This window comes from Oncorhynchus kisutch, linkage group LG28, assembly GCF_002021735.2.
Source record: "Oncorhynchus kisutch isolate 150728-3 linkage group LG28, Okis_V2, whole genome shotgun sequence".
Lineage (NCBI taxonomy): Eukaryota > Metazoa > Chordata > Actinopteri > Salmoniformes > Salmonidae > Oncorhynchus > Oncorhynchus kisutch.
In genome coordinates, this window is record NC_034201.2 from 6789012 (window position 1) to 6805485 (window position 16474).

The 16474-nt window shown below is 42.2% G+C and overlaps 2 protein-coding genes across 7 annotated transcripts; one reads left to right on the forward strand and one right to left on the reverse strand.

Annotated features, from left to right (window-relative positions):
- Positions 1-1357: 1357 nt before the first annotated feature.
- LOC109873087 (palmitoyltransferase ZDHHC23) lies at positions 1358-6497 on the forward strand. Of its 3 annotated transcripts, none has more exons than XM_020464608.2 (5): positions 1358-1825; positions 3567-3715; positions 3822-4493; positions 5022-5189; positions 5523-6497. In XM_020464608.2, the coding sequence occupies exons 2-5, from the start codon at positions 3597-3599 to the stop codon at positions 5794-5796; spliced, it is 1233 nt and encodes a 410-aa protein (XP_020320197.1). In that variant the 5' UTR covers positions 1358-1825; positions 3567-3596; the 3' UTR covers positions 5797-6497. The 3 variants fall into 3 exon arrangements, with proteins under 3 accessions (XP_020320197.1, XP_031664472.1, XP_020320198.1); XM_031808612.1 differs by having other exon boundaries at positions 1376-1825; positions 5018-5189; XM_020464609.2 differs by having other exon boundaries at positions 1376-1825; positions 5109-5189.
- A 491-nt stretch (positions 6498-6988) lies between these two features.
- On the reverse strand, positions 6989-15247 carry LOC109872924 (thiosulfate:glutathione sulfurtransferase). Of its 4 annotated transcripts, none has more exons than XR_004206038.1 (6): positions 14594-15220; positions 9909-10031; positions 9542-9704; positions 9398-9448; positions 8681-9070; positions 6989-7948 (listed from the first exon to the last, which is right to left on the reverse strand). XR_004206038.1 is itself a non-coding variant. In XM_020464348.2 (5 exons), the coding sequence occupies exons 1-4, from the start codon at positions 14718-14720 to the stop codon at positions 9394-9396; spliced, it is 468 nt and encodes a 155-aa protein (XP_020319937.1). In that variant the 5' UTR covers positions 14721-15247; the 3' UTR covers positions 6989-9070; position 9393. The 4 variants fall into 4 exon arrangements, 2 of the variants coding, with proteins under 2 accessions (XP_020319937.1, XP_020319936.2); XR_002252531.2 differs by having other exon boundaries at positions 9393-9448; positions 14594-15218; XM_020464348.2 differs by having other exon boundaries at positions 6989-9070; positions 9393-9448; positions 14594-15247.
- Between the last annotated feature and the right edge of the window lie 1227 nt (positions 15248-16474).

The following is a 16474-nucleotide window of genomic DNA, read 5'->3' on the forward strand; positions in this document are numbered from 1 at the left end:
GGGTGGGGCTGTACCACAGATCTTCCCACTCCCTCCTCTTGGGTGACTGCATATCATCTGTCTGGCTCCCCCACTGACCCCCACTCAACAGTGTAGATTATCAGGGCTGTTGTTGGTCTTTTTAACACCTCAGCATTATCATCTGTGGAAATGGTCAACAATACCCACACTCTTCATGTAGCTACAGCGGCATCAGGCAAAGGTGGCAGCAAAAGAAAACAGCACACCAGTTTACCAAGCCAACAATTTGGCAGCAGTAAAACCAAAATGGTATCAGAGTAACTAAAGGCCATTAAAGCAAGGGCTAGAGGAGGGTGGTTGACCTATAACTCATGGCAGCACAGGGTGACGGTAGCGTAATGTCAGGGGTGAGGTCTATGCTCATTTAAGTGAGTTCTATGCTCAATGAAGGCAATTTCTGTAGTCTAATATCAGGTCTTTCTACAGACTTTGATAAACAGCCTGGTCTCATAGACTAGACGTAACATAGTAAATGTAAATCTGGGACACTCAAATTAGTATATGTTACATTTGGTATGTTTACATAAGACAGATGTTGGTTGATCGGGGTGGATGGGTGGGCATATGACGCATACGTATAGCAACCCAAAAGTTATGAGTTTGAATCTCACCACAGACAACTTTAGCAATTTAGCTAATTACAACTTTGCAACTACTTAGCATGTTAGCTAACCCTTCCCCTATCACTTTAAGATAACCCTTCCCTTAACCCTTTAACTTAACTCCTCATCTTAACCCTAACCCCTAGCCTAGCTAACTTTAACCAGCTAGCTGACGCTAGCCAACTAACCACCTAGAATCAATTTTTGAAAATTTGTAACATATTGTACATTTAGAACATTCTTAATATATTGTACTTTTTGTAAATTCGTACCATATAATACAATTGTAATTTGTAGCATATCATACGAAATGGGTGATGGACATCCACAAATGAATACATACCATACGAAACTAACATATCATACTCAATGGAACATCTCGGCTTTCGAACAGAATAATAAAAAATGCTCTGAGACCAGGTTGTGATAAATGATAGATAAGCAAGTTATTCAATGTCTCAGGTGCAGAACATTGACTTTGGCAGGACGAACAGCCTCAGCCATATGCAGCACTAAGCGGAGGTAAGGGATATGTGGTGAGAAACAAGTACATTTTGTTAATGACCAACAAAGCGTTTAGCCTCCTGTTTACATCAGCACATTTAAAATAATACCATCCCCCATGCTGTATTGCAATTCCAATAGACCATTTGATCTATTCAAATTATCCCGGCGCAGTGGTGACACTGTCCTCCTAAGAATCTACGAAATGCATACCACCTCCTAACGCTGCCACACGCTGTCGCTGGCTGCCACTGCAAGGCATGCCAATTTCCTTTTTCAATACTGTCACCCAACCCAATCAGGCTACTCCTCTCATAATAATAACCGTGTGCTCCTCTTCAATGACCGATGTTGCTTTCCCAACGAAATGATGAGGAATAGAAGATAATCAAGCTCTTCCCCTAAAACTGCTGGATTACAGGATATTAAACGATAAAAAAAGTTTTAACTGAAAGGGATATCACACCTGCCAACGCTTACCGGATACCATGGTACCTGGAATTCGCCGCCACGTAATTAGTTCGGACCGAAGTTAATTTTAGTGTGATGAAACGGATCTCCTATTTGGCAGGGAAAGTCTGAAATATATTACAGGAAAAACATAAATGAAATAAGAAATAATTGATGTTCGTATAACAAGGGTCTGTAGCCTAGTCTTCGAGGGAAAGGTGCTTTCTCCCAAAGAACCAACAGTCCAGGTAAATGTAGGCTATGCCATTTTTATTTTCTCAAAAGGTAAGTTAGATTCACACAATTTTCAACCTGGTCTCAAAGCAAAACATATTATATTTGACTAAAATCCGTGCGACTCCATGTAGTATGATATTGTACCGACCCAGGTTTATAAGCGCAGATATCTACTCTGCCAATTGAGCATGCTTTTATGGTACAATATGTTACTTTACATTAGGTTACATTACATTGGTCATAGTGGTCATACAATATAATATGAATTGTAGGACGTATAGTATCCTACATCTTGAATATTTAGTATGATATATTATGTTTTACTGCTTTTACTGCTTTACTGCAGATATGCTACATTCAACTGCTTTGGTAGGATATATAAAGCTTGACTGCTCTAGTATGATATGCTACATTAGGCTAGGGGTTATCTTAAAGAGTTAGGGTTAGCTACCATGATAAGTAGTTGAAAAGTAGCTAAAATTAGTAATTAGTTACAAAATGTATGATATGTTACGAATTCTAGCTAGGTGGTTAGGTGGCTAACGCTAAAGTTAGCTAGGCTAGGGATTAGGGATAGGTTTAGGAGTCAGGTTAAAGGGTTAAAGTAATGTGTTTATTGGTATGCGGTATCCCATTCCTTTAGAATATTTAATTGAAACATTGATTTGTCATATTTAGTTAATAAAAAATATATAAATTTTTGTTCAGCCTTCCCTTTAAAATGTGACTATAGTCTACAGTTATTTTAAGTTCACTTATTAAGAAATCAAATATTGTAGGTAGTCAATATTTAGACTGTTGAAGAGCTGGGCTATATTTGAAGTAGTATGTCAGATGACAAAGCCAACACTGGCAGTCATTCCAACAATGCACGTTCCATCTCCCCATATGATAGGCGTGCTTGGAGAACCGGGTTTAGTTGGCCCAGATAGGTCTTCCCTAGGGACATGGTGGCCTTATTTCTAAAAGCCAATTTTATATCAGAGGAAAGTAATTGTATTGTAAAACGTGTTAAAATCAAAAGCTATTTTAATTGATTCCATTAACGACCTAAAAAATGGGTTTATTAAACCTCTTGTCACTTTCATGAGGCAGATGTTGGTCTAGTAGGCATATCCCTAGTTGGTTTGTGTGTGTGTGTGTGTGTGTGTGTGCGCGCGCGCATGCGCACGTGCTGTCAATGTGAGGGTGTTAATGCAAGTAATGAGTACCTTTCAGATAGCTTAACCTTGATGTCTTCATTATGATGAACAACTGTCTGTGGGACGTCAATACAACGGTTTCATTTAACTCCATCAATTAGACCGTCTAAGAGAGTACTCAAGTCAAATGTGATTGATTTTTGGCACCCAGATTATACCCCTCATCTGGTGTGCCAGTCAGTCCCTGAATCAGTCCTGTGCACCTCGAGGTCCAGATTTGAGCAAGGGAGTCCCCCCCCCCCCCCCCCCCCCCCCCCCCCCCCCCCCCAACCCAACCATACAAACCACTAAAGCAACAAGCTAGCTTTACATACAGGAGGCAACTGTTGATATCCAGCCTTGACAAAGGGGATGTCACCATGCAAATGTAAGATGTTGTGTAACCTTAACCCCAGTGGTGGAATAAGATTTCCAACACCGTCCATATTACTGAAGCACTTCACTGAATGAAGAATGAAGACCACTCTCCACACACCATTACCACACCCAGAGAACAGTAATTAATAGTTTGACTGTGTCTTTTTGACTGTTGCAGTTTTTTTTTGCACAGGACCTTCAAGTGGATCCGTGAACAGCCAGAATGAAATGGGAGAAGTTTAAGCCTCCAGAGCCAGATGATCCCATGTGCTGTTGTGAGTGTGATGTAGACCCGCATGGATGCTGCTGTGACTGTGACGATCTGGATGAAGCTTGCAGCAGGTGAGGGGGGTGGAATGAGGAGGAGGATCATGGCAGGACTCAGCAGTCCACATTCAGGTCTAACCCCCTCCCCTCTCTGTCATCCCTAACCTCATGTCTTTTCCAGGTGGCTAAAGGGGGAGCCTCAGAAACCTGACTGTGTGTTGCCTGTGTTTGGCGCAGTGATGGACCGGCTGAGGGTGAGACTGTTACCAGGGGACAGGCGGGTGGAGCTCTCCATGGTCCCAGCTCTAGTGTTGCTTCCTCTGCTATTGCGTCTGGCAGCCCTGCACTTCCTGTTGGGCTTGGTCATTCTAACAGCCCTGCCTGGCCTGGTGCTGTTGTACTACTACGCCACACACCGGAAGAAGGGCCGCACCCTCTTCTTCCTCAGCCTGGCGCTCTTCTCCCTAGCCTACATGTACTTCCTCTTTGTCACAGAGATCTTACCTCGTGGGGATGTAAGTCACCTGCAGCTTGTGACCGTGACAACGGGTGTGGTTCTCACTCTCATCTCCCTTGTGCGCACTAAGAGGGGGCCAGGCTTTGTGCAGCCTTCCCTAGCTGCCATACACAGCACCAATCAAAGCCAACTGCCTGACAAACACTCTGCCTCTCAGAATGAAGTGGACCAGTCGATGATGCCAGCATCCCCAGCCAAACCAGTGGAACAGCAGACACAGTCCCTGACAGGGAAGGGGGGCACTTGTCCTCTGTGCAAAGTGGTGCGTCCCCCGCGGGCGGGGCATTGCCGGATCTGTGGAGGCTGTGTCCAGCGCCTGGACCACCACTGTATCTGGTGGGTTTCATTAAACGTCTTTGTCTGTTGTGGAGGACGTGAGTATTATTATGCTATTATTTGTGCAACAACAGGATGACTTGTAAAAAATAGCTTTCTGCAACACGAAGGTGATAAAACCTTATCATATCTGCCTACATTTCCCTACTACAAAAACACACAATATTTTAATCTCTCAGACCCTCACACTTATATCCACTCAACAATACTCTTCTACACATAATCATGATCTCACTAAGTGTCACACTGTCAGGCCAAGAAGACGTCACTAAAGCAGACCAGGCTGTAGAGACATGTGCAGGGCCCACAGGGGTTCACCCTTCAGCAGGGTGAGGCGACCTCAAACCAGGACAATCTGTTACTTATGGCATTTAGATAGATACACAACCAGATACACAACCAGACACAGAGTATGTGCTCATTACCTCACATTCATACTAATTGTGCTTTCACATGCTACCACAACAGAAGTTGGTCATTTCAACTGAGGGTGTATTGTCTGTGTTGTGTCTGTCACTGCGGAGGCAGGATAAACAGCTGTGTCGGCAAGGCCAATCATCGCAACTTCCTGCTGACCCTGCTCCTCTTTCTGTTGACCTCTCTGTATGGGATCAGTCTGGTACTGCGGAGCGTGTGTCCTCGACAGAACCTACTCACCGCCCTGCTCTACTGCCCTGGTGTCTACAATCAGTACAGGTACACTACGGTACCTGGTATTTGCTTAAAAATTGTACATGCAAACAAAATGACAATTCATAATTTATTTTGGTTTATTTGGGATTCATTGAAACAAGCACCACTTCATTGCCTACTATTAGGCACCAGGTACCCATTGGGCAAAAACTGGTTGAATCAACGTTGTTTCAACCAAAATGTTCTGTGTCCAGTGGCTAGTTACCAACTGTTTTGAGTTACTTGAAATAAGTACTAAAAGATTTTGTTTAAAAAATCTTTTAACTTAAACCAACTGAAATAGAACTGAAAGTGTTATGTTGTTTTCGAAGTGTAACTATGCGGATGTCTTTACAGCTCAGCCCTGTGCTTCACCTGTGCTTGGTACAGCAGTATTGTCACAGGAGGTCTGCTGCACCTGCTGATGCTGCAAATGATCAATATCAGCTACAATTTGACAGAGCGGGAGGCACAACTTGCTCTGCGGAAGAAAAATGGCCAGAGTCGTCTGCGTGGCCTCGTTATCGACACAGGGGTCTACTCACGTGGCTTCTGGCAGAACTGGGCTGAATTCCTGACCATGGGAGAACCTACAGATAGACACCCCTCTGCCCTCACTGACTTGGTTTAGACTTGGCTTAACACCATGCCACTCTGCCCAACTAGTTCAACACTGCTGGGTTTCAACTGGAAATGCCTTTCCTCTACCATGCTGGTGGGCTGTGTGGGACTGTGAACATCTCTGAACTTTCAACTGCCCTTGGGTCACACAAACTTTTTTTTAATCGTTAAATAGACCTCTATATTCCCGAACACTTGGGTAGAGACAATAACCATGTTCCTCTAGGTTGTCATGGATACGACTATTAGTATTAGTTATAACATGGTGTAAATATAAAGGGCTGCTCTGCATATTTAATCAAGTTTTAACCTTTGAAAAAATTATCTTTGATTTAATACAGTTTTAACCGCTGACAAATATGTTAGATTTTCCAAAAGGATATAAAGATTCTTAACCATGACATACTAAATAGCAATGGATGAATGGACATGCATAACTTAGAGAACATGTTTATGACACTGTAAACTACGCATTGACATTTAGTGTGCCTGACCATAAGGTGACACAGGCGAAGATTACTTTAAAGGGAAGAAAGCTGTGACAGACATGAGCCTCCTCTCAACCCACATACTCTTTGTAGTTCAATTTGATATTAAGTTTGCATGTACAGTAAATGTCTTTTATTTCAACTATCCTGTTCACTGTAGAAGACTAAGACTCATTTTCCTTTGTGTCTTGTTTATCATGCCAATAAAGCATATCAAATCCAACTGATGAGAGTGAGAGACAATGCTGGTTCGGGGGCCAACCTTTACGCAAGTAGGCCAGGGCTTCTGGGTTTACTAAGAAAGTGGCTAGAGAGCTCAGGAGGCCTCATCTGTGGCATCACTGCAACAAACCTACATGCTCTGTCCCTCTCATTAACTCAAATTCTTATTTGCTGGTGTGCCTTCTGTTTCTTGGTTTTAAATCCTCCCCTTAATCTTCGGCGTTGAATCTGTCATTTCCTGTCAGTGCATATTGTTCAGAGACTTTCTCAATCAACCTCAACATTGATGTAGTTCAGATCACGAGTGTCATTATGAACAAGTCTCTGCTCGTCCACTTCTAGTCCACTGCACCAGTGGTCGTCCTGATCCTCTGCTCTGGTAAGAGACCGAAATTCCAACTTGAGAGACTCAGTGTTGATAAATGTGTTATAAGACATGTTGTGTAAGGGAATTCTCCCCCATGTGCATATAAGAGACCACAGGAAAACGTATTTTATCAGAGGATAGTTTGTTTAATAAGGATTGCAACCCGGAGTACACACTTACAGTAATTTGCAAGCGAGACACTCCGTTCTCAAGATGGTGTTTTCCCTTTTTATCCCCTACTATGGTTCATCCTGCCCAGGGTGATGTCCCTTAACTTTAATACCATATAAACTCTGATAATTATCAGTTGCTAATACAAAGTGGTCTCTGCTAGGCAGAGTTCAGCTTATTTTGTTATTGGCAGTTAGTTTACCGTCCTTCTTCCTCTTATTGCTAACATAGAATCAACAGGGACTCTTAGTTCCCTTCATCCAGCCGATACCAAAAAGTATAGTTTCAACACACAGGCATATGACTTTATACAGTTGACCTCTTCATGCACTTGCAATGTGTCTACCACTGATTCTTAATCTCAAGCAAACCATCATTGTACTTTTGTAGTCACACCTGTTCCTATAATGTACAGATATTATGAAATCCTTTTAGTTGTGAGAAGTTATATATATACTGTTTCTAATTAGTATATTGGCTATAATTCCATAAATGGGAGAGGACATTGAAATGAAATACCACATAATGTAAACACATAACAATGTAAACAAACTAAAGACTGGAAATCCAGTAGATTATCAACAGGGTCACTGTCCAACAACAATATGTACAGCAATTAGGAACAAACTCAAACAGAGCTGAAATAACAGGAACATTTTCAATATTCCACTTGAACAACAAAAAAATAGATTTTTTTTTTTTTCATGAGGATAGAGAACAAAAAGTTAGACGTGTATGTTGATGTCAGATCCTTCAACACGATAAGACCATCCAAAAAGATTGTCATAACCTACAGCAGTCATTTAGACTCCACACATCCATCCCCCTCAAGGTTCTTTTGCAGACCGGGTTGAGAACTTCTGGTAACATCACGGCAAAGACTGGTTATGCTGTGACACGGTTCTGCGAGCTGTCTGGAGAAGGGGAGGGGGGGGGGGGTGGATTTACAGGTGAGATGGCCGTAGGATTCTGGTTTCTAACACAAACTACCCTGTTTTCGTGGAGAAGGATTATATCGACAGTGTCTCTGCTGTGACGATGCATGGATACACGTTAAGAGAGACACAGAAGGATGATGCTGGGCTGTACTGCTGTTCTCTCACAACCTTCCCGCTTGGGACTCTGAAGGAGCACCTTTATTTGGACACACAAACAGATACTGCCCACTTCCGCCAAGCTCCAAACCAGGCTAGTGTGCACTACACACCCTTTTCTGCTACGCCAAGTTGTTCTGACATAGAAGCATAGGAAGTCTCACGCTAACCTATACTCTCAGGTTCTAGATGGCACCTTTTGTTCTAAAAGGGTTCTTTGTCTGTCCCCATAGCAGAACCCGGTTTGGTTCCAGGTAGAACCCTTTCCACATAGGGTTCTACATGGAACCCAAGAGTTATACCTGGAACCAAAAAGGGTTCTCCTATGTGGACAGTTCTCCTATGTCGCCGATGAACCCTTTTTTCTAAGAGTGTACACGTCAGCTACTGTAATACCGATTTCTAACGAGCTCTCTCGGTTTTGTCAGCCAGTGAGCCTCTCATAATGACTGTCCATTGCGAGTGGGATTCTGGGAGTGCTGGGAGGGACCATACAGACACCGGTGCTCTGTAAGATGAGACCCACAAATCTTACCTTAACAGCTCACTCACTTCATAGCTATATTTGAGCCTGGTCCAGAGGTCTCGAAATGAAAGTCTCCGATGCCCTCAGGTGGCTATAAATCGGGACTGCAGTGTAGCTTGGTGGCTTCGATTGACGCATCTTGTGATGCCAAGCTGCTATGCAACCCCTTTTCCCCTCCAAGTGTTTAAAATGGGACGTTCCTATATTCACAGCGGTGTAGAAGACCAGCGCAGGACCCTGTGGACGTGGCAGTTCATCGAGGGGGGCTTCCACGAAACAACCCCTCCACCCTCTAGAAGAGCCAGGCCCATGCTCCACCACAGAGGAGTAACAGTGGAGGAGGAGGACAGGGACATGGATTACTTCATGGTCACAGCGCTTCCCCTCTCCCAAATTACACCTAGTGCCTCCTCTGCCTAAGGGAAGAGAGAGAGAGAAAACTGCACTCTCATACACACTAAATTAAATACAAACAGACATGCATTCATAAAGATACAATATATACACACTGACACAAAAGCAGTAACATTCACACACCTGACCTTTATTTGGTTTGGGACAACCATTTCAAAAATCAATCAATTACTATGAAATAAGACTAGCATTGTGTTGTCATTTCCAGTGTAGCATTTCCCCTACTCTGAAGTAATTATTTAATGGCTATGCTTTCTAAATCTCTTTTGTTCCAATAAGCAGAATTCAAATCACACAGAATGGCCCTGCAAGCAATTTAAACACCTCACTGCTCTTCACGCTGGACCCAGTCACTGTATCCTCCAGCATAGTGACGAGCTCTAGGGGAGAAAGAAGAGAAGGAGATGAGCACATCACGTCACTCAGGTTATGATGCTAGCAGACAAAAAAAGGTGATTGTAAACGGTCGTCACCTGCTGAATCCCAGAGCCCACATTATGTCAAGTGCAGTAGCACTCCGTCTACCTCTCTGGCAGTAGACCACAATGCTGCTATCCTCCTTATGAGGGGCACGTACTCCAAACCTCTGTTTGAACTGGTCTGAGCTCAGTCTCAGAGCCTCCTGGAGTTCCCCAACTGTTAGTAGTAGAAGTATTTCACTTTATTGCCCCACAATGGGAAATTGGTTCAGAGCAGTTAAAAATAAAAGTACATGACAACATGAATCATAACAGAAAATAAATATGACAAAACAAAAACATGACAGAGAAAGTGTGCACAGTGCTGCTCTAGGAATGGTACAAACATGTCAAAATAAGTGGGTCGTTGTGTGTTACTCACGTGGGACATTGGTGGAGCCAGGAATATGTCCAGCTTCAAACTCATCTGGATTGCGGACGTCAAACAGTTGAATACTGCTGCTGGGAAACATAGTCTTCAACTGCTTGTACGACACCTCTGAATCTACACAAAACACATTCAAAAAAATCAGACAGTCAGCCATATACACCATGATGAACACCCGCTTCTTCCCCTCAGTGCAGCCTCAATTCGCCGGGACATGGACTCTACAAGGAGTCGAAAGCATTCCACAGGGATGCTAGCCCAGCACGTAAAATATTATATCTTGCCCATTCACCCTCTGAATGGCACACAATCCATGCCTGAATTTAAGGCTTTTAAAATCATTATTTAATTTTTTTAAATCAGGTCTAAGCGGTGTCTAATTCTCTCACACATACACAACCGTTCAAAAGTTTGGGGTCACTTAGAAATGTCCTTGTTTTAAAGAAAAGCACATTTTTTTGTCCATTAAATAACAAAATTGATCAGAAATACAGTGTAGACATTTATAAATGACTATTGTAGCTGGAAACGGCAGATTCTTAATGGAATATCTACATAGGCGTACAGAGGCCCATTATCAGCAACCATCACTCCTGTGTTCCAATGGCACGTTGTGTTAGCTAATCCAAGTTAATAATTTGAAATGCCTAATTGATCATTAGAAAACCATTTTGCAATTATATTAGCACAGCTGAAAACTGTTGTGCTGATTAAAGAAGCAATAAAACTGGCCTTTAGACCAGTTGAGTATCTGGAGCATCAGCATTTGTGGGTTTGTTAACAGGCTCAAATGGCCAGAAACAAAGACCTTTCTTCTGAAACTCAGTCGTCTTGTTCTGAGAAATGAAGGTTATTCCATGCGAGAAATTGCCAAGAAACTGAAGAGCTCTTACAATGCCGTTTTCTACTCCCTTCACAGAACAGCGTAAACTGGCTCTAACCAGAATAGAAAGAGTGGGGGGCCCCGGTGCACAACTGAGCAAGAGGACAAGTACATTAGTTTGATTAACAGACACCTCACAAGTCCTCAACTGGCAGCTTCCTGAAATAGTACACACAAAACACCAGTCTCAACAGTGAAGAGGCGAACCCGTGATGCTGGCCTTCTAGGCAGAGTTACAAAGAAAAAGCCATATCTCAGACTGGCCAATAAAAATAAAACAGATTAAGATCTGCAAAAGAACACAGACACTGGACGGAGTAACTCTGCCTTGAAGGACAGCGTCCCGGAGTCGCCTCTTCACTGTTGATGTTGAGACTGAAGTTTTGCGGGTGCTATTTAATGAAGCTGCCAGTTGAGGACTTGAAATCAGCAATACAAAATTGGGTTTAATTATTTATTTACTAAATACCCAGCTAAATCACACACACACATTGAAATCATAACTTGATTACAAATGACGTCATAAAGGAAAACGCATTCTAACAACCCTGACAAAGTGAGTAACTTTCATTATTGAAGAATAAGTAAGGTCCTTTTAGTTAGTTAAAGTTTGTGCTGCTGCCATGTTCCTTAGTACAATTTCCTGTCAGATCTATTCTCAGTTTGAATCATTTCAGTTATTTATCCCTTTTGCAATTGTCAGTCATGCTTGTATGTTAACAAGTGTATGTGTCTCATCTTGTATTTCCCTAGTAAAACCACATTATCCCGCAAGCTTTCTCCATATGCTCCTGTGTCTGCAAGAAACACACCCGTACTTGGATTCCCACATCCTGACTGATGCACCATGGCGGTAGAAACAGTCCTGAACTTAGCCTAGCCTGTCCACCTAATACTTTATCAGAGGGAGTCATAAGTAGAAACCCATGTCCTTTCCAAGGGGGTGTATTTGTGTACACATACACACAGAGGAAGCAGTCATTGACCTCCATTACACAAGCTACTGGTCTCTTTGGGACCAATCCAAATACTTATTTTCCTTCTGTACGTATTTTTTTACGTATTTTTTTTAAAAGTTTGAGTGGCAGCCTAAGGAACATGTTTCATAAATTTATAACGTACCTGAACCCCCCCCCCTCCCCCCAAAAAATACAACTTCCAGTCATTGTGCTAGTGCTAAACTCAGCAAAAAAAGGAAACGTCCTCACTGTCAACAGTGTTTATTTTCAGCAAACTTAACATGTGCAAATATTTGATTCAACAGACAAACTGAACAAGTTCCACAGACATGTGACTAACAGAAATGGAATGGTGCATGTTCATTAATTGTTTATGGTTCATTGAACAAGCATGGGAAACAGTCTTTAAACCCTTTACAATGAAGATCTGTGAAGTTATTTGGATTTTTACGAATTATCATTGAAAGACAGGATCCTGAAAAAGAGACGTTTCTTTGCAACTTTCTCCAAAATTCACGCAGAGGCATAAAAATGGTATCCACACGTTCATCTGACTGAGAAAGTAGATTGAATAAATAAAAGTAAAACATTCATTCAGGGTGAGAACAAACATTAAAACTTTAAGGATGATTTACCTAGGTGGGCAGAGACACAAGGGACCTCAAGATTTAACCAACCCTGTGAGCAGGTATGGTGCTCTTATCTCTTTATACTTGAACAGAGAAATGAGAGATCTTGGAAGCTTGTGCAGCTGAGCTTAGACAAAAAGGGGAAAAAAAGGGAGAAATGAAGTGATATGGGAATTTGGAGAGGTCCAGCCGACTTCCTGACAACGGATGTAGTGAGGAGTATTAAACCTGTCACCTGTGATAAAGTGAAGGGCGCTATGGTACACAGCATCCAAAGGTTTTGAGAGTAAAGGCTTCTGCAATCTGATAAATGGTGTCACCATAATCAAAAGCTGGCAGGAATGTTGCCTGTACAACCTGCTGTTAGGGAGAGGCATGATCTATAAAATAAATCAACTGACTTGCGCACCCAGTCAGTATTTGGCCATGATTACTACAAGTTTAGATAGACGGCTAGACAAACTAACGATCAAAACATGGTTAGCTACCATGACTAATTGAGTGACTGTCAGAAGGCAGGTTTCAGTTGACCCTGGTTTATTAGACAAAAGTAGTGTCGCCAAAAATACATTTTGCAACATGTGTAATGTTAACGACAGATCGACAATATTCCATTTTTTCATTTGTCTAACGTCATTACGTCCAGCTGTTTATCATCGACACAAAATAGTTGCATGGATGGAAATGCACCATTGCAGGCAATTGTATCCATTTTCCATGCAAACTTTCTAAATGTAAAAAAAAATATAATTCAAACACTATTCAACTATTCAATGGACAAGTAAATGGAAACATATCTACTGACTGACATAAAAGAAACTGCAGATGCACAATCAAAAAAATGTAAATTGCACCTGGTGTATTCTACCATTCTCCCTCAACAATTGGGGGGGCCCCCCTAGTGGCCGGGATTGTGTGTGGTGCACTACATGACCAAAAGTATGTGGACACCTGCTCGTCAAACATCTCATTCCAAAAATCATAGGGATTAATATGGAGTTGGTCCCCCCCTTTGCTGCTACAGCCTCAACTCTTCTGGGAAGGCTTTTCCACTAGATGTTGGAACATTGCTCCGGGAACTTGCTTCCATTCAGCCACAAGAGCATTAATGAGGTCAGGCACTGATGTTGGGCGATTAGGCCTGGCTCGCAGTCGGCGTTCCAATTCAAGCCTAAAGGTGTTCGATGGGGTTGAGGTCAGGGCTCTGCAGACCAGTCAAGTTCTTCCACAACAATCTCAACAAACCTTGGACCTTGCTTTGTGCATGGGGGCATTTTCATACTGAAACAGGAAAGGGCCTTTCCCAAAACTGATGCCACAAAGTTGGAAGCACATAATCTAGAATGTCATTATATGCTGTAGTGTTAAGATTTCCCTTCACTGGAACCAAGGGGCCTAGCTCAAACCATTAAAAATGGCCTCCTACTCCAAACTGTACAGTTGGCACTATGCATTTGGGCAGTTAGCGTTCCACTGCTCCAGAGTCCAATGATGACGAGCTTTACACCACTCCAGCCGACACTTGGCATTGCGCATGGTGATCTTAGGCTTCTGCTCAGCCATGGAAACCCATGGCAGCTGAGACATTATTGGTCCTAGACGTTTTCACTTCACAATAACAGCACTTAGAGTTGACCCGGGCAGCTCTAGCAGGGCAGAAATTTGACAAACTGACTTCTTGGAAAGGTGGCATCCTATGATGGTGCCACGTTGAAAGTCACTGAGGTCTTAAGTAAGACCATTCTACTGTCAATGTTTGACTATGGAGATTGCATCGCGGTGTGCTCATTTTTAATACACCTGTCATCAACGGGTGTGATTGAAATAGCCACATCCACTCATTTGAAGTGTCACACTTTTGTATATGTAGTGTACATGCGAAATTGTGCCCCCCCCCCAAAAAAAATCGAATAACATTTAGGCAGTGGTGAAAACTTGAGTTTGTCACTCTGTTGGCCTTCACTTTATAAAAAATGACTGAGCACTTATTGCCCTCCATTACTGACTCTTTGGAACTAGACTTGTCTACAACTATGCACACTTTTCAATTTAATCAATTTCGTGAATTGTTGGCTAATTTGTATCGGTATAGTGTCCCAGATACCCTGGCTAGAAATGTGCATTTCATATTTGAAAATCGACAATATGCACAGTACTAGTTAGAATGCCTTAGACGTTGCACCTGTTACGAGTCAAGAAATAGCCTACCTGTGATCGGTGGTTCCTTGTAGTAGACTGCCTCAGGTTTCACATCACACAATCGGTCGGGCGTGCCACCACAGTGCGTCTCCTCTGCCACGACCACCACCGACAGCGCGCATAGCACGAGAAGCATCTTTGAACGTCGCTTGAAACAATGTCCAGAGTTATTAGTCTACGTGTCTAAGTGCATGCTTTCCCTCTATGTAGGCTATCTCCCCGCCCTGCAAGTGTCATTGGTGACTCAAACTGTTCAACATTTAAAGCTGTTAAAGAGCGACATCATTTCAAATCATTTTTATCACTGGCTGTGTCTTGCCCTTGTCCAGTCCAATGACTTTGTATACAAAAAAGTCAAATCTACGCAAGTAAGAAAGCCTATTAGATTAAACGGAAGTGAAGTCACATTCAACCAAAAGTTAGACATGCTCTGGTACTTTGGCGACTAAGAAAGTATTTTTTTAAACCTCCCGCTTTGCGCTGGATGTGTCTATGTGTTGTTCATATGAGCAGAATTATTGTTTTACCGCAATTAACCACTAAATCCCTAGTTTGAAAGCAACAGTTTTCTTGAAGCTGAGCCATGACTTTTTCGGCACATGGGCCAGATCCCTTGCAATTAGATTGACAGCTAGCAAGAAGCCTGCCGAGCGTTATCCAATGAGGTTGCAGGGCAGGCCCAACCGCTCAGCAGACACAGCAGAGAGAGCGAGAGAGAGCAATGACGTGAGGCACATACACTACATGACCAAAAGAATGTGGACACCTGCTCTTCGAACATCTCATCCCAAAATCATGGGCATTAATATGGAGTTGGTCCTTAGCCTTGTCTCGCAGTAGTCGTTCTAATTCATCCCAAAGGTGTTCGATGGGGTTGAGGTCAGGGCTCTGTGCAGGCCAGTCAAGTTCTTCCACACCGATCTTGACAAACCATTTCTGTATGGACCTCAATTTGTGTGGGGGGCATTGACTAGTACAGGACTCGTAAAGGCCCAGTGCACTACTTTTGTGATTTTTCTAAAACTAAATGTATTTGAGTGTTTACCAGTATTTGTAACTTGAGTCTGATAATTATCTCTTCAAAACAGTTCATTTGATAATACTTATGGAATATAAAAGTACTTGTTTGATATATGTTTTCCAGTTTCTTGAAATACTTTGCAAATGCAACGTATTTCTATATGAAAACTGAAATGGTCTTTTCATTCCTTTTTAGTAGACACTCTTATCCAGAGCAATTTACAGTAGTGAGTGCATACTTTTTCATACTGGTCCCCAGTGGGAATCAATCCCCCAACCCTAGCATTGCAAGCGCCATGCTCTACCAACTGAGCCACATCATCACATCACATCATCACAAACCACTTGATGTCTCAATGTACTTAGTTACTGTATTGTGCATTGTTTTTCTTCATGGTGATAGAAAGTCTGCAGGTACAAACCTAGATGACCAGCCTATGCACAATACAGTAATGTACATTTACATTAAGTAGTTTGTATGGATAGTAAATTAATACTGCACAAAAAGTGGTTGTTTTCCATGTTATTTGATCAAGAAAAATATTTAATTTGATGTGGATGTTTTGTGTCTTTTCCCATAACTTTGCACATTTTGATGTAAATGTTTGAGGACAGGATTTAGTTATTTCTGGATTCCATTCTAATGACAAGAAAGGAACAGGGCAACAACTCTTACAATTCCAACTATTGAATCCTGCAAGATACTGTTCTTAATGACACAACTACCTTTATGCCAAAGCAGAGATGCTGATTTTGTAAATGTTTTGGCCTGTGCTACAGAGGTCTATATTGGTCAGCTAATACTAGTAAAGGCCCAGTGCACTACTTTTGTGAAAAAATATTATTTTAGCACCCCTACTTCCTGCAGCC

Coding starts and splice junctions, on each gene's coding strand:
- LOC109872924 (XM_020464347.2), bottom strand. CDS start 14,720: ATGCTTCTCGTGCTATGCGCGCTGTCGGTGGTGGTCGTGGCAGAGGAG. Junction 9,705..9,908: donor TGGCTCCACCAATGTCCCAC/GTGAGTAACACA, acceptor TACTACTAACAG/TTGGGGAACTCCAGGAGGCT. Junction 9,449..9,541: donor TGGGCTCTGGGATTCAGCAG/GTGACGACCGTT, acceptor TTTCTCCCCTAG/AGCTCGTCACTATGCTGGAG.
- LOC109873087 (XM_020464608.2), top strand. CDS start 3,597: ATGAAATGGGAGAAGTTTAAGCCTCCAGAGCCAGATGATCCCATGTGC. Junction 3,716..3,821: donor CTGGATGAAGCTTGCAGCAG/GTGAGGGGGGTG, acceptor TGTCTTTTCCAG/GTGGCTAAAGGGGGAGCCTC. Junction 4,494..5,021: donor CTGGACCACCACTGTATCTG/GTGGGTTTCATT, acceptor CTGCGGAGGCAG/GATAAACAGCTGTGTCGGCA.